Below are 17,164 nucleotides of genomic sequence, written 5' to 3' on the forward strand. Positions count from 1 at the left end.
CATTAATTAGCTCCTAGAAAAAAAAATTAGAAAATAATAGTAAATTTTGTTATTAACCAAGTCATGAACCATTTTGAGTAAAAAAAAGCAAGCAAAATGTAACAAGAACACTATCTCTATAGAACTGTAATATCTAATTTATCACTGTAGCTATAAACCATATAATGTCTATCAAAAATACTATGCAATCAAAGGACATATATACCTAAAGGTCTCACTTTTCAACTGACACTGTACTAAATCTGAAAATAACGTATCAATAGTACAGGATGAAGAAAATTAAATAACCTGACTGAAGGATAACTTGTGGAACCAAGGTAAGATTAAAAGAAGTTTGATTAGTTCATACAAAACAAATGGTTTGAGACCAAAATTACAGCCAGTATTAGTTAACTACTAATTAATTATCCTGATCCAAAGTCTGATTGATGTCTACCTGCATCCAGTCTATCTGTCACTTTGAAAATGGTTTTTATTCTTGAAAAATCAAACATAAAGAAAGTTATATGGACCATTCAGGGAAGTTTTAAAGTATGTTTTTTCAATGTTTATTTAAAGACTACAGGATTATTTTCATTCATTAAAAAATTAAATGGATGGATATATAATGACCTGAATAGGGGAACGTATAGTTATCATCTTGCTTCCTTCAACAGTGTCAATTTGACTGACGATGGACCTTTCAACACCTGATTCCTCGTGTCTCACTTTGTAAATACATCGACCCACTTTAGTCAACGGAATCTTTTCCACAGCAGAATGATTAAGGGGACCTAGAATTTAGAAGAAGAGACATGAAATGCTCAAAAGGAGCATAAAGAAAGAGTTGAAAGACAAAATGTGTATTCAATAGAACTTTCTGTGTCATTCAACCTAAACAATAAAAAAACCACCCGTCTCATGAAAAAGTACAATCAGCACTCTTAATACACTGCCCTTGCAGAGTTACTAAGGAAACAGCAAATATTCTTTTCTTGCCACTAGGAAAAGAGTAAATGAGTCCATCACTCAAATATTTAAGTGGGTTTTGCTACTGCAAATAAAATTAGTGCCTCACAGGAAATGTTTACAAGATGTAATAGCTTATTAACAAGGTACAGGTATTATATTGTAAAAACAATTCATCATATGGTCAAGTTTGAAAAATTGCCAATTGCTACAATAAATCAATTTAAATTTTAAACAAATTTTAAACAAATACATTAAAAATAGCTGAATTTTAATTTTAGCTTTATCTATGGTTGTTTAAAATTATTTAAAACAATCTTTTTTAAAAAACATCCATCTTAAGAATAACTTCCATAAACACACATATATACAGAACTCAATTTTAAAACAAAAGTTATTTTCAGCAGCTGTATCCTGCAATAAAATATAAATGCAAACAAATATCTGACTCAATAAATATTATTACATAAATAATTTATCACAGCAGAAAACCTATGCTGCAAAAATTAAGAAGTATGATTATATATATAACTTTAAGCTGTAAAGGCTAAAGCAGGATTTCAAATACTGCCATGCATCTAGAATTCAAAGAGACACTCCTTTCATGTTATGTTGTCCTCCAAAATTTATTGACCTGTACAAGACACTGTATTAAGGATGATAAATATTTACAAAAATAGAAAATGTATGAACTTTGGAACTTACATATCTGAATGTAAAATCTCTTGCTACTCAGTGTTGTCATTGCTGTGAACTGGTCACTCTCACTTCTACTTCTGACAAAATCCATATTTAAACTCTCTTTGTCTTCTAAATGAAATATTTTTGATCCAAATTCAACATTAAGGACACTAAAGGAATCACTAGGCGAGACCGTGATGGGAACTCCTAAAGAATTTATTATTACAAATGGTGCTCGTTCTTTTTTGAAGATGTCTGAAGTTTGACTGGCTGCTTCAGCAAATGCCTAGAAAGCAAAGAATCAATACAAAACATAAACATACTGAGTAAGACTTCACCAAGATGATCTCTGCAAGTATTCATCTAGCAGTTCTAACATTACCTAGTTAAGAAATCTTTCTTACCGTGCCCAAGTTACTCAACATTTGCAGTCCTAACTTGGACAGTGTAATGTTGAGCTGGTCTTTTGAGGAAACATTTATTACTGTTTTATATTCTGGAACTTTGTAGTTCTCTTCTTCTTCATCATCTGATTCAAACAGCACTTTTTTAGCCTTCTTCATCTGAAAGGAGATGTTTAAAGAATTCTTATCTGACCACTCATTCTGTAGAAGAAAGTTTCACCTCAAGACTTTCTATGTCTCCCTTTCCCATTTCTATGTCCTGCCACAGTTTTCCTTTTTTGTTGTTTATGTTTTTATTCTTAAATAAAATCAAAGAGGGAGAGAAGAAGACAAGAGACAGATTATATATTCAGGAAGTCAATGAAATTCAAGTAGAGTAATGAAATTTATGATTATTCCAAAGTAAAGAAAATACATACTAACATATGCAGTAAATACCGATAACATTCATCTTAACCTCTTGAGCAACACTTGTAAAATGTTACACATAATTGCCTTCCTAGTGTTAAAACAGTCTGCAAATTTAGTCTTTTTGTATTTCCGTAAATCAAATACCTATTTGTTTTCATTTAATTGAAAGAAAAAATAAAAAGCTCTGGAATATGTTTCCCAGTATACAGTTTTGTTATACTACTGTGGAACAAGAGCAGTGGCTTGTCTTTCCAAAATCACTGAATGCATCATTAGCATATGGCCTAATAGGACAAACTGATATAAAGCTGTTATGATTACCTTATGCAACTAGAATTTTGCAACTTGAAAGACAATATTTAACAGATCTGAGTGTCTGGATCTTTCCTCATATAAGAAGTGGTTTCATTTACTATTTGGGAAAAAATTCTCAGGAACCAACAAGGAACAAAATTGTTAGATGAGTCTCAGAAATGAAAGGTGGAGAGGATTTGTTTTTTTTAAGGTATCATAATGCGGTATCTGCACTCAGCTTTGTAAACTATACCTTGATTTCAAGAGTCCATGGCTTGAATAAGTCAGTCTTCTCAACTTCTAGTGGTTCAAGCAAAGGTTCCCACACACCAAACATCTCATTAAAATAATGCACCTATCAAAATCCAGAAAGCAGTTAGGAATTTACATAAAACTTAAATTAAAAATTCTGATTTACAGTATCTTAATTATTTTGGTAATCTAAAAGATTCATAATCAGATTGCACTTTCAGCTGCTACTTTAAGATGAAACAAATGCATTAGAAAAATAAATGAGACAGCTAAGTTTCTACTGCAAAGTCCTTTCAAATAAGTGATAAAAATTGTGCCACTTGAAACACAATTTTGGCTTAAATGGTAGGTGCACTGGAATTCAAAATCACTACAAATAAGGAAGAATCTACCTACAACAATCACTGAATTTTGTTACTAATTTCCAAATATGAGTCCATTTGGATGTTTTATGAACAAAACTGTTTTATAGAAACAACATATTCTACTGTAACATTAACTGAAGATTATTAAAGACTTTTAGCCAGCTGCCATTCCAACATTTAACACTGATGCAACAGGGCTCCAAGAATTTGCAAAGAGTGTAAATGTGAGGCTGCATAACACCAATTACTGTGCCCTTAATTAACATTACATCTAATGCATTAGATTTTCATTCTAACTTAGCTATCTTAACCCCTCATTCCCATCATGCTCCCACAACACATATTTGCAGGAGTTTAGTCACCAAATATATGGGTTATTTTTCTTTTATTGTCTAAATAACTTGTACGTAAGATTTAGACAATAAGGTTTAGCATCCTAGGAAAACTTCTATTTCTTTATGTAGGATTCCTTACCTCTAGCTCGAGACGAGAATGTAGGTTGATTAGAGTACTCCAGTTCTTGACTTCTCCAACAAATGAGGACTTGGCTAAAAGCATTGGCACTGTTCTGTGCCCAACCCCAGCTTCAAGGGTTATAAAAACAGATTCTATATTAAGTTTCAATGACTCTCCTGTGGGAACCAGTTCAGTGTTAGGATTTTTATCTTCATTTTCATTAGTCTCTTCAAGAAACCACATTTTCAGATTTTTTATATCTTTCTTATTCCACAAGTCAGGAGGAATTTGACTAATCTCTTCTTTTGTTGGTTCTGTAGTTTGATAAAGGGCCGATGTAATAGTAATTACTGTGTTTATGATTATTGGTGAAACCTACAAATAAGAAATTGGAATAACTGGAAATGAGAATCTAGTACAGAAATAGCTAGATTCAGACACAAAAATATAGTAAGTATGTTACAATAACAAAACACTTCCATCTTCTACAGGACTCTCATTCAAACATACTTCCCTTCCACAAGCAATAGTTCAACCTTTTCACATTTGCTATCCCTGCCTTATTTCCAGATGGAGGCTTTCTAAACTACTTCATTCAATGATTTATCCAAACACTTCAAAACTTATCTCTGCACACCAGGCATTTTATAGAACACAGATTCAAAACTGAAGCATAGTGACACAGCTGTTTATTTTCAATTTTATTCATTTTGACATGCTCAACAGGTAGGTGACCCAATGAAGTACAGGAACAATTCCCCACTTCAGTCATTCCTGAAGCAACTTCAGGAATGAAGTAGGAAGTAGAGTAGGTAAGAGTAAGTACTCCTGCTGAGTAGGAAGTAGAAAACTAAAAACATAATACAAGTCTACTTACTTCTATTGTTAGAGATTTAATGGTTAGATCAGCTGTTTGTGGATTAGTACCTGACTGTTTCATTTCAAAGAAGAAGTCACAAGGCTGCAATACCTATACAATAAAGTAAAAACACATGTCATATAGAGCGAAAAATATTTTTAGAAACTTACTTTGAAATCATACACATAAAAAATAAAGTTTTTTATGTTAATGAAAGGTTTTCTTCCTTTTTACTGAAAGAAAACTTACCCATATTTGGTTCTTCAAAATTAAGAGAAATCTGAACATTAGTAACATGATGAAAGAAAAAACAAGTATTCAGAAGCATCACCTCAGCCATTCTCAATCATTAAAGTCTGAAACGTCAACTACAATAAAATACATTACACTTCAGTAACTCCATTCTTAGGGTAAAGTCTTCTGATACCTTCAATGCCCTGCACTATCATGTCTCTGACTTTTGAGGAAAAACCGTTTTTCAGTTGCAATGTAGCAATGACACAGTTACAGTTTTCCTGAATAACAATACAGCCGTTTGAATCATAATCACTCAGTTCCAACTTTGTTTTGCAATCAGTCCCTGAATGTTTTCACTTGCCAAAGTTCACCAAATTAGAGGTATGCTATAAACAAAACCAGTGCAATGTTATTAATAGAGGACTCAGAGGCAATTAGACTATACTGACACTGTGCAGACAGGAAAATTTGCTCTCAAATCCCCATCTGAGATGGTCAGCCTTTCAAAAAACTAAAATTTCAAACCATATTGATGCAGCAATCTTTTCCAACATCTCTGTCCATATCTGAATCAGATGCTGGAGGCATAGATATACCCTGAATTAGTTTGACCACACTTTTCCCAAATAAGTTTGATCTAACATAAGTTTTGTCCATAACATTGTTTTTTACCCTATTGCTCAAATTACCTTTTTTTCTTACTCTATATTACATTCAGGAATGAAAAATTACAGATTTCTCTTTAGACCAACACACATATGAGAAATACACAAAAAAACCCTCATCATTCATGCTATTTTAAATCTAGAGGTTAGTTTCCCTATTTGGCATTTGGACATGACACTTAGGGATATGGTTTAGAGGTCACTATGGTAGTGGCTGGGTTGACAGTTTGACCAAACGATCCTGAAGGTCTCTTTCAGTTTTGAGGATTTTGTCATCAAAAGGATGAATTCAACCTAATTACTTTCTGTCTTAGGTTACAATATAAGATGTACCCAAAAGTATATACTCTATCACCATCTTCATAAGCTGTTAAAACCAGGTGGGGCAGTGTTCTTTATCTCCTCCACAACTCATCCCTCTGGGGCGGAGGGCGGGGGGACAGATATATTCTGCTAATGGGCCATCAAGCCTCATTGCATGACTGATAAAATTACATCGTCCCACTGTGAGATGCTGTGCCCAAATGGCTACTGGATTCCCAGAGGACAAGAGCTCCATAGCCACCACTGGACCTTCAGAGGAAGATCAAACCCTTCTACAGAATCACTGCCTTGAACAGAACCACATCTGACACTTAACAGGATTGCAGCCACCAATTAATCAGACTGCTACCAATAACCTAACAGGGTGTCAGATTGTATTCTGACTCTATCAGTGCTTCTGTATTATTAAATGTGTTTTAATTCTCCTATTAAATTGTATTTCTGACTTGGGATCTCCCGCTGGTTTGCTTCGAAACTAGTATACTTTCCCAGAGTAAAATTAGATTGTTTACAGAAAAGCCTGGGTTCAGAGGTTTGCTTACACACACTTTCAAAAGGAGCAGTTATGCTCCTACCTGCAGGTAATACGTAGGTTTTTTTGGTGGTTTTTTTGACTTTTCTGAAGAACTTTCTGAATCTTTCAAGGAAGGTATTAAGCACTGAAACTAGTGTCCTCTGAAGTATTTTTCCCTATCTATAACACAAGCATCCTGTCAGATTCAGGTCTTTTTCCCTGTTTCTACAGTCTAAGATAAGAGATTCCATCAGAAGTATTCCCGTAAGAGGGAAAATTTCATGTCCAATAGCTTTCTACAAAGAAAGTAACATTTATGCCACATTTGCTTGCCACAAAATCAGAAGTCGAACAATTTTGCATTGTGGCTATCAATGCTAGTGCATCACTTTCGAAATGACTAGATAAACATTTTAGTGGAATAAAGACTGTGTAAACCCAAGGAAGTAAACTGAGGTGCTATGATTCTACCTGAAACTCAGATGAAAAGGAAGATCCATTTCTTTCTGCTTACAGCTTTGGTCTTTCCTACATCACTCCATAAGTAAGCAGGCATTACAGAGAGCTGAAAAGTTTTGCTCTTCAAAATTCATCTGTGGTCTGAGAACACGGATAACTGTTGTATATACAGCCAATTTGAATTTTTTCTTTAATGCAATGATATCATCACAGAGTTAACTGAGGAACAGTCTGCTGTAGAGGCAGGAAAGCTGTAAGAAGCTCCAGGAGTCAGTGCGACTTTCAACTGGTCAGTAACTAACAAGTCTGATTCTGTTGCCAAATATAAATAGGCAGCTTTACTATAACAGATCTATAGACCTAAACATAAAGGAATTTATGAACAGCATACAATAAGTAAATGATATCTGAATATGCACTTCCCCTTTTTTTTTTTCTGACACTGTTATTCTCTTACATATTCTCTTTAACACAAAGTTTTAGACTGATAGCACTCCAAATTTATTATATGGCATTTGACATAGCATATGCTTGCAAAATTCTATTTATTTGGCTTACAAGTGATATGAAAGATAACATTATACTCCTTGGGGCTCTGCATTGTAGCATTGTAGTCATACAAAGCAAACCCCAATGCCACAGATCAAGACGATGCTTTAGGCATATCAGACAAAAGAGAATAAAATCAACAAAATGTTAGCCACAAAATTTTACTCATACTGTAAATCTCTAGTACTATATTGTAGTATACATTTAAATAATGAACATTGCAGAAGTTATCTGTAATCTGTAATCTGTAATTTTAGTTATACAGCACCTTTTAAGTTACACAGCACCTTTTAAATACACAGCATGGTTGCAAACTCACCGTAGTAATGCTCCCTTTCCTTTCTTCTGGAAGAAATGGGCATGCTTTCATCTGTATTTCTCTAACAGCAGCAGTCATGTTGTACCTTTCAGGGCTATTTTTAATGAAGACCTCACACTGTGTTGTAACCACCAATGCAGGAGCATCACTTCTTGTTAAATCAGCCACAAACACAATCTCTGGATTTTTAACAACAATGTTCATTTCCATTGTAGATACAGGCTGCACAGATGCTTCAGAAATATAAATAACATTAGTTTAATTGTTCAAAGATTAAATCTCAATTATTTTCTTGTTGATTTAATTATTCATATAATTATTTTTTATAATTAATAACAATAATTACAATAATTATTTAATTCTTGTAACTTATAGGGAGGCACTGACTACTCAGGGGTAAGACCTAGCATGACTAGTGTTAGCAAATCTGTAGATCCCTGCGACTGACATTTCTAGCCTCTTCATAGCAGACACAAAACCACTTAATATCTAATTACTCTTGGATACAACAGAAGACTCCACAAAGTTTCTCTGTCAAAATGAAAAGGATAACCACTGTTGAATGAAAATGACAAGTATCACCACTGTTACTATCTCTGACATTAACAAATGTATCAGCTTCACTCCATACCTACATCTGCCAACTCTGATAAGAGTTTTACAAAAATGCTGGGCACATTTTCTGCTCTCTGGAGTAGCAAATGCTCGTTTTCCCACAGTAGAATAATGCAGCATTATTGGTGCCTAATGTAAACACTTGCAATAAAAATACACTTTCATATAAGACTTCCTTTCTGTTCAGACTTTGATCATCAGCAAATAATCACAAAAGGCCTGGCTGAGAGGGACACAACTACAATATTTAGAGCACAGGAAAACACCACCAAAGAACCAGAGCTCTTTGGTCTCTGATGACTACTATCTGAGCCTGGAAGCATAAAAAGAATATTTTCTGCTCTGATGCTCTAATGGACCAATTTTTGTAGTCAGGTACTCAAGCTAAAAATCTGTTTTTTGATGTAGGAAGAAATGCACATCACTGGACAACTGAAATGACATTTCTAGGCAGCAGCATCAGGCAGGCCAATTCCACATGTAAGCACAATATATATAATATGCTCCTCTATTAATCCCATTTTATTTTAAACATACATTCTTAGGTATCCTCTTTCTCTAGTAAGACAAGACTTCATTTGGAAAGAAATACTAAAGGTCATTAATCTGTTTCCATGATGCAAAGAAAGCAATATCAATGGTTACAAGCCGTTCTATACATATAAACATAGGAAATAGCATAAAAAGAGTACTGCATTTTTTACGTATTACAATATCAAAACTGAGTTGATATTCAAATGCAGATTTTAAACTATTTCAAGGTGTATACTGGCATATACCTTGGTCCTTTGCAGGTAATGACTGCTGTTTGAGATTTCTTTGTGCAGCACTTTCTGCATTAGCCTTTAGAAATATATCTGCTACAGTAAGTAGAAACTCCATGCTTGCACAAAGGTATATCTCTTGAACAATAACATCAAGAGCAGTGCCATCTCTCCCCTGTTTGTAGTTTACATCCACCATAACTTTCTTTTCAAATCCATGTTTCATTTCCACCATTCTGAAACACAATTAAGGAAGCATTTAAGGAAACAATAAAAAGCCAACCACAAATACTGAAAAACACTCAAGATTCTCATTCCAGATGCAATACATTAAGAAGACAGAATTTAAAAAGCAATGCAAATAATTTTAGAACATGACTGATAAAAACAGCAGCACTAAATTTTTGTAACTTTAAAACTAACTGGAATCCCATACTGGTAACTAAATTAACAAGATAATTGGTAAATAACTGGTAAATAATAACTGGTAAATAATTTAACAAGACAAACCATCATATTTCCTTTACATATCAAAAGTATGCATGTAAGTATGTATGTTTGTATGTAGGTTTACATATCAAAAGCACTACATTTTACTGAAGTTTGTTACTATTTATGAAACATCATCTCAGTCTTACTTAAAACTTCATTAAAGTGGAAAGTGGAATTGTTTTCTATGCACATTTGTTAAATTTATATTAAAATTCATTTTATTTCATTTTTTGTATCTAGCACTGGTCTCTCACAAAGACGTGGAACAAAAGGCATGTGAAACACATACATGCACAGAAATAAGTACTTTAAGAACTCCTACACTAAAACAATTGCAGTTTTAACAGAATACTAATGAAATGTAAACATTATGAACTCTGTCTAACTCCAATAAACAGTAAATTATGTAAAATTACAGACCTTGGTGTAGCCTTCTGGATGGACTGTCTTTTATCATCTAATGTACAGTTTGCCAGTTTGACTGAAGCATTCATTGAACCATCTGATAGCATTTTCAGAGCAGCTGACATGAGAACTAATTTAAACTCTGCAAGCTTCAAAAGGTCATCTCTCTGATCCAAACTGTTAACCTGTTTAAATGAAACATTTGTAGATTTCATTATGGGTAGCAAAAATAATAAATAGGTGTGATATACAATTTTACTTTAACTGATGATATTTTCAAAAATAATAAATTAAATAAACCCACTAATAATTCAAAATGTTGGGATCTTTAGCTTGACAACCACAACCACATATAAGACGAAATTTTCAAAATGCAAAGCTTTGCCCTTCTATCATCTTTCTAAAGCAAGTTAACATAAGTGAGAGACCTAAGTTTACAATAACTTACAAACTTTTAGTCAGAAATCTAGTGACAAGTTTTGTAAGTTTAAACCAAGATGAATATAAATGTATTCCGATTGACAAATTTAAGAATCATTCCCCACCATTTTGTGTGTGTCCATGTACCCATCTCTACATGTAATTAATTAATATATTTCATTCCTCTGCATATTTTTCTTCCCAAACTATATTTTAAATTAATAGAAATTTTCATCAGATTTTTAGTCAGATGACAGAAGATGCCACCTATTACATGCTACCACTGGCTATTCTATTTCCTGTAGTATCTGCCAAGAAATTTAGATAAAATAGCTGTTCTCTCATTTCCATCACATTTGTTATTATTGCTAGAACACACTTTCTCTGTCATAAATTAAGCTATTCTTGTTCAGAATTTCGAGGACTCTAAGCAATCTTAAAGGTGCTGATTACTCTTTGTAACCAAAATTATATTTACCTGTTTTGGATTTGGACTATACAACACTAAAGTCAGAGAGTCAAATCTGAAGTCCAGTTTTAGTGTTGTTTTTATTTTCATAGGTGAATGCAATTCCACCACAGCTGATGTCACAACAGTTACACCTTTTAGGAATCAAAAAAATGGTTAATATTTAGAAAATTACCTGACTGCAAATAAGGAAAAAAACACAACAAAATATCTCGCTTATGACCATAAAGACAGCAACTTAGCTTTTTCTCCACATGTAAATCCACTCACACTTAGCATATGTTTATCATACTTTATGTAACTACTTTTGGCAAAAGTACACATTTTAGAATATAAAATTTATATTCACCCCTTATGTATTCAACATGAGATTTTTACCATCTTTAAAACTCAAATGTACAACTTCCAGTTAACACTACTGTGTGCAAGAGTGCTACAAAGAATACAAATTTACTTTCCTCCTCATTTGTTCATCTGCCACATTGTTGCTGGTTTTCATGTGTAATAAAGGAGTTCAACAAAAGATGGCTTTCTTTACTTGCTTTTCTTTCGACTGTGTGCTGAGTCGATGGGCAGTGACATGTATCAAATAAGAACAACTTTCAGGGGTGTCATCATTACAACAGACAAACAGATCTAAATCAGGGCAGCAAGGAAACCACCGTATAAAGGAAAGAGAGTAAAATGGTAGCTTTCCAAAGTTGGGATGTTAACAAATGCAGTCAAGAGACTTTTAAGTGCTGCCTTGCATTATGGTCAGGGTAACAAGACCTTTACATTACATGTCATGCTCCAAAACTCACTTCAGTGGCTCACTTGCCCCTATTCATTATTATTACTGTCAGATATTGCTCAAACCACAATGTCAAGATAATAGGTCCAATAACAGCCAACCAACCTCATCAGCTAAGGAGGTATTTAGTGACAGCAACAACAAGAGCAGCATCAGCAGCTACAGCTGGCACGGCAAAATACCTCAAAGAGTCTGGCAGGCTCTTGAGTCAGGGAAACCTGAGATGGGAGACCTGGCAGGGCCCAGGAGCTCTCCTAAGTGAGGCCTACATGGTGAGAGCTTCTTGTCATCAGACGGAGGGAGGGGATCTAAAAGACAAGGGGTAAATGGAAATAGGTGCCTGCTGGGGGCAACAGGAGAATCATCTCCTTTGCCTTCACAGGTGACCTTAGGAAATAGGTATGAGGCTCCAGAATCTGAAGGTGAAGTAAATGATAGTGAAGGTGAAGGTCTACCTGGGGAGTTGCCCAAGCAAGTCAGTCAACCAAACACATCACAATTTCAGGTTAAGAAAGAGAGAAAGAAAAGTAATTGTTGCAACTCTCTTCTGAGAGGAACTGAGGGCCCTGCATGCCAGCTGGACCCATCCCACAGGTCTGCTTGCCTTCCTGGGACTCGGGTAAGAGGTACTACCAAGAGGCGGGATCTTGGACACAAGTTGTGTTCTCTTCTGTCCTGTCAAGTAAATCAAGCAGATGAATACCTTGGTAATGCAATTCTGTGTTACCATCAGAATTTTGGTTTTGCTCATCATTGGTCAGGCTATAGAACACTGAGCCTGCTGGCACCAAACAGGGTTCTCCTGTCTCAGAGGGGAAAAGGGCTTTAGCTCAGGAATTAGCAGGGCTTGTTGAGAGAGCTTTAAGCTAGATTTGAAGAGAAATGAGGACAGGGCCAGGCTTGACAGAGATAAGGTGTGGGAAGGGGAGAACTACAGTGACCACTCAAGCAGCAAAAGGAGGCTTAAGAGAGAATACATTCAGTGAATATAAGCATCCGAAGACGTAACCACAAGACAGACTAGGGGGCATCCCTTTGCATAATCAAATACTTCTATAATGTGCCTGTGCACTAATGCACACAGTATGGAAAACAAACAGGAGAAACGAGAAGTGCAGTCAAAGGACTTAGACCTAATTGCTATTACACAGATGTGGTGGGATAACTCACATGACTGGAATGTTGTTATGAAGGGCAATATTCTGTTTAGGAAAAACATTCTATGTGAGCAAACACCCAGAATGTATCAAGCTCTGTCTTGTGGTGGATGACGAGCAAGTCAAAAGCTTATGGGTCAGGATAAAAGGGCACACCAATAGGGATGACACTGTTGTGGGTGTTTGCTACAGGCCACCTGAGCAGGAGAAAGAAGTGTATGAGGCCTTTGACATGCAGCACAAAGCAGCCTCCGAAACACAAACCCTGGTTCCACTCTAACTACCCTGACATCTGCTGCAGAGCCATCACTCTGAAGCACGAACAGCCCAGCAGGTTCCTCAAAAGCATTGATCACAGCTCCCTGTCACGGATAGTGGAGGATCCCACAAGGAATGTCGTAGCTGTTTGACGTCACACTAACCAGCAGGGAAGGCCTTGTGGGGGATGTGAAGGTTGGGGGCAGCCTTGGCTGGATAGTGATCATGAGATTGTGGAGTTCCAAATTGGGTGAGGAATGAACAAGGCAGCAAGTAAGAGTGCAACCATGGACTTCAGAAGAAATAACTTCAGCCACTTCAGAGAATTCTCTTGGAAGAATCTGTGGGAACAGGCCCTCAAAAGCAGGGGCTGTTCCCCTAAGCAGGGGGGAACAGCAGGAGCTGTTCCCCTAAGAATCACTTCCTCCAGGCTCAAGAACTGGCATCCCAATGCAGGCCAGTGAGCAAGAAATCAGGCAAAGGGGCAAGAGACCTCCATAGATGAATGAGGAGCTTCTGTCACATAAGTAGAAAATACATTGGAGATGTAAGTGAGGTAAAGCTACTTGGAATGCATATAGAGGGCCCTGACGGGATACATTTATGAATGCTGAGAAAGCTGACTGCACACATTCATTTTTGAAAGGCTGTGGTGATTAGGAATGATGCCTCAGGACTGGAAGGAACCAAACGTCATCCCAGTCTTCAAACAGGGCAATGGAGGAGAACCCACGGAACTACCAGCCCAGACAGCCTCACTTCAATCCCTGCAAAGGTGATGGAGTGCTGCATTCTGGAGGCCATCTCTTCTATGCCCATGAAAGACAAAAAGGAGTAGTCTGCATGGATTCACCTAAGGGGAATCATGCTTGACCAACATGATGTCTTCTATAACTACCTGGATGGATGAGGTAAGAGCAGTGGTTATTGTCTACCTTGACTCCAACAAGGCTTTAAATAATGCCTCTCACAACATCCTCACTGGCAAACTTGCAAGTGTTGCCTGGATCAGTGGATGGTGAGATGGACAGAGCAGAAAGTCATGGACAGGAAGTTCCAAACAGAACTTCTTTACTGTGCAGATTACCACACACTGGCACAGATTTCCCAAAGAGGTTGTAGAGTCTCCCTCACTGGAGATATTTAAGAACTGCCTGGACACAATCCAGTGCCATGTGCTCTGGGACCCTACATGAGCAAGGGGGTTGGACCAGATGACCTGCTGTGGTCTCTTCCAACATGACCCATTCTGTCATTCTGTGAGATCCTCTACACTGATTCAGTAGAGGATTATTACCCACTAGAGGATTATTACCCCTGATTATTACCCACTTCTGTTTGTACAGGTTGGCAATTAGAAGGTTGAGGAAAAAAGTCCTGCAGCAATTGGAAAGGACTTCAGGATGACTGGTTGAAGGCACAGGAGCAGAAGGTGGTGTTTTCCTTGATCCCATCGGTAGCAGGGAAGAATGCTGAAATGAACAGGAGAACCCCCCTGATGAACACAATGCTTGAAGGCTGGTGAGATCAGTGGAATTTTCTTTTTTTGACCATGAGGCAACTGATGTAATACCAGGACTGCTGGGGACAGATGAGGTTCATTTGTCTCAAAGGGGGAAAACAATTCTTGCCCATGAGTTGGCATGAGTTAAGAGGACTTTAAACTAGGTTTGCAGGGGAGTGGGAAAAAGACCAAGCTCACTTAAGATGAGCCTGGGGGTAGGATGCCAGGGTAAGGAGTAAAATCAGTAGCCCAGCTGAAGTGCAACTACACCAATGCACACGATATAGGTAACAAACAGGAGGAGCTGGAGGCCACTGTGCAGCAGGAAAGCAATGACAGAAATGTGGTGGGATGAGCAGAGTGCTGCACTGGATGGCTACAAGCTCTTCAGAAGGGACAGGAAAGGAAGGAGAGGTGTGGGGAGACTCTGTACAGTAGGAAGTGTTTTGAGTGTACAGAGCTCAAGGCTAGCAATGAGAAGGTTGAGTGCCTATGGGTGACAATCAGGGGAAGGCTGAAAAGGCAGATATCCTGGTGGGAGTCTGTTATAGACCACCCAACCAGGATGAGGAGGTGGATGAACTATTCTATGATGTGATGGCTGATGTTTCATGATTGTCAGCCCTTGTTCTTGTGACCTGCCAGATGTCTGCTGGAATTCAACACCAAAGAGGAGGCAGCCTAGGAGATTCCTGGAGTATGTGAAGATAACTTCTCAACAACGCTGAGAAGTGAGCCTACCAGGGGAGCTACCCTGCTGGATCTGCTGCTTACAAACAGAGAAGGGCTGGTGGGAGATGTTGTGGTTGGAGCCACCTTGAGCACAGAAACCATGACACAACAGTTTTCAATACAAAACAAAATGTGTCAACAAAATTTGGACTTCTGGAGGGCAGACTTTTAGGACACTGGTTCAGACAGTCCCTTGGCAATAAGCCCTTAAAACAAAAGGGGTCCACGAAGTCTAGATGTAGTTTAAGAATGAAATCTTATAGGCACAGGACCAGACTGTCTCTATGGGCTGGCCTGGCTGAATAGGGAGGAACTCAGGGGAAAAAATGAGACTTTTGGAAGAAGAAGCAGGCAATTGGAAGAAAAGTACAAGGATGCTGTTATGTTGCACAGAGAAAATTAGCAAGGTTAAAACTCAGCTAGATCTCAATCTGACCATTGCTGTGAAGGAAAATAAATACAAATAAATATATATAAATGTATATATATAAATGTTTTTATAAATATGTTAACAACAAAGAGCAGGCAAAGGAATAATCTCCACCCTTCACTGGATGTGGAGGAGTACCCTGCCACCAAGGATGAGGAAAAGGCTGAGGTACTTCATGCCTTCTTCACCTCAGTCTTTAAGAGTGAAAATGGTTATTCTCTGGGCAACTGGCCACCTGTGCTGGTAGACAGGGTCAGAGAGTAGAAGAAACCTGCTCCAATCCATGAGGAAATAATTAGTGACTGCTGTGACACTCAGGTGTTCACAATTCTATAGGACCAAACAGGATTCAACCTAGGGTGATGATGGAGTTGGCAGGGGGCTCACCAAGGCACTCTCCATCATTTATCATCAGTCCTGGTTAACTGGAGAGGTCCCAGATGACTGAAGATTGGTCAACGTGATGCCTATCTACAAAAGAAAGATCTGGGGAACTACAAGCCTGTAAGCCTGGCCTTGGTGCTGGGGAGGGTTATGGAGCAAATCATCGTGAGTGTGATCACATAGCACAAACTGAACAACTAAGGGATCAGGGTCCAGGTCCAGAATGGTTTCAGAATGGGTTCAGGAAAGCCAGGTCCTACTTGACCAAACTGTTCTCCTTTTTCAACCAGATGACTCATCTGGTTTAAGAGAAAAAGGCTGTAGATGTTAACTACCTGTGCATTAGTGAAGTCAATACTTTCTCCCACAGCATACTCCTGGAGAAGCTGGCAGGCCAGAGCTTGGACAGGTAAACTCTTTGCTGGGTTAAACTGGCTGGATGGCTGGACCTAGAGAGTGGTAGTGAATGGAATTATATCCAATTGGCAGAACACCAGTGGTGTTCTCCAGAGCTCAATATTGGGACCACTTCTGTTTAACAACTTAATATTAGGGATTTGGATAAGGGGATCAAATGGGTCTCAGTCAGTTCACAGACGATACCAAGTTGGGCAGGAGTTTTGATATGCTGGAGGGTTGGAAGGCTCTGCAGAGGGGTCTGGACAGGCTGGATAATGGGCTGAGGCCAATGGTATGAGGTGAAGTGCCAAGTCCTGCTCTTGGATCACAACAACCCCAGGCAGTGCTACAGGCTGAGGACAGAGTGTCTGGAAAGCTGCTCAGGGGAAAAGGACCTGAGAGTGCTACTCATAGTGTCTGAACATGAGCCAGCTGTGCCCAGATGGCCAACGTCATCCTGGCCTGTATCAGGAACAGTGTGGGCAGCAGGACCAGGACAGCAATTGCCTGCCTGTACTCAACCCGTACTGAAAGTGAGGCCACACTTCGAATCCTGCTTCCAGTTCTGGGCCCCTCAAAAAACAAAGACATTGAGGTCCTGAAAC

The 17,164-nt window shown here is 37.8% G+C and overlaps 1 protein-coding gene across 13 annotated transcripts in view; it reads right to left on the reverse strand.

Moving 5' to 3' along the window:
* Positions 1 to 17,164, reverse strand: part of VPS13A (vacuolar protein sorting 13 homolog A) — a 108,050-nt gene that overhangs the window by 41,023 nt on the left and 49,863 nt on the right. For all 13 annotated transcript variants that reach the window (XM_071424890.1, XM_071424889.1, XM_071424887.1 and 10 more), the window contains 10 exons: positions 10,912 to 11,036; positions 10,029 to 10,198; positions 9,132 to 9,352; positions 7,738 to 7,970; positions 4,689 to 4,781; positions 3,830 to 4,186; positions 2,992 to 3,093; positions 2,034 to 2,192; positions 1,654 to 1,915; positions 613 to 773 (listed from right to left, as the gene is read on the reverse strand). In XM_071424890.1, the coding sequence (XP_071280991.1) occupies positions 613 to 773; positions 1,654 to 1,915; positions 2,034 to 2,192; positions 2,992 to 3,093; positions 3,830 to 4,186; positions 4,689 to 4,781; positions 7,738 to 7,970; positions 9,132 to 9,352; positions 10,029 to 10,198; positions 10,912 to 11,036 (1,883 nt within the window). The remainder of the gene's footprint in view (positions 1 to 612; positions 774 to 1,653; positions 1,916 to 2,033; positions 2,193 to 2,991; positions 3,094 to 3,829; positions 4,187 to 4,688; positions 4,782 to 7,737; positions 7,971 to 9,131; positions 9,353 to 10,028; positions 10,199 to 10,911; positions 11,037 to 17,164) is intronic.

Source organism: Agelaius tricolor, unplaced genomic scaffold (assembly GCF_023055355.1).
Source record: "Agelaius tricolor isolate 1412-34295 unplaced genomic scaffold, bAgeTri1.0.p SCAF_4, whole genome shotgun sequence".
NCBI lineage: Eukaryota > Metazoa > Chordata > Aves > Passeriformes > Icteridae > Agelaius > Agelaius tricolor.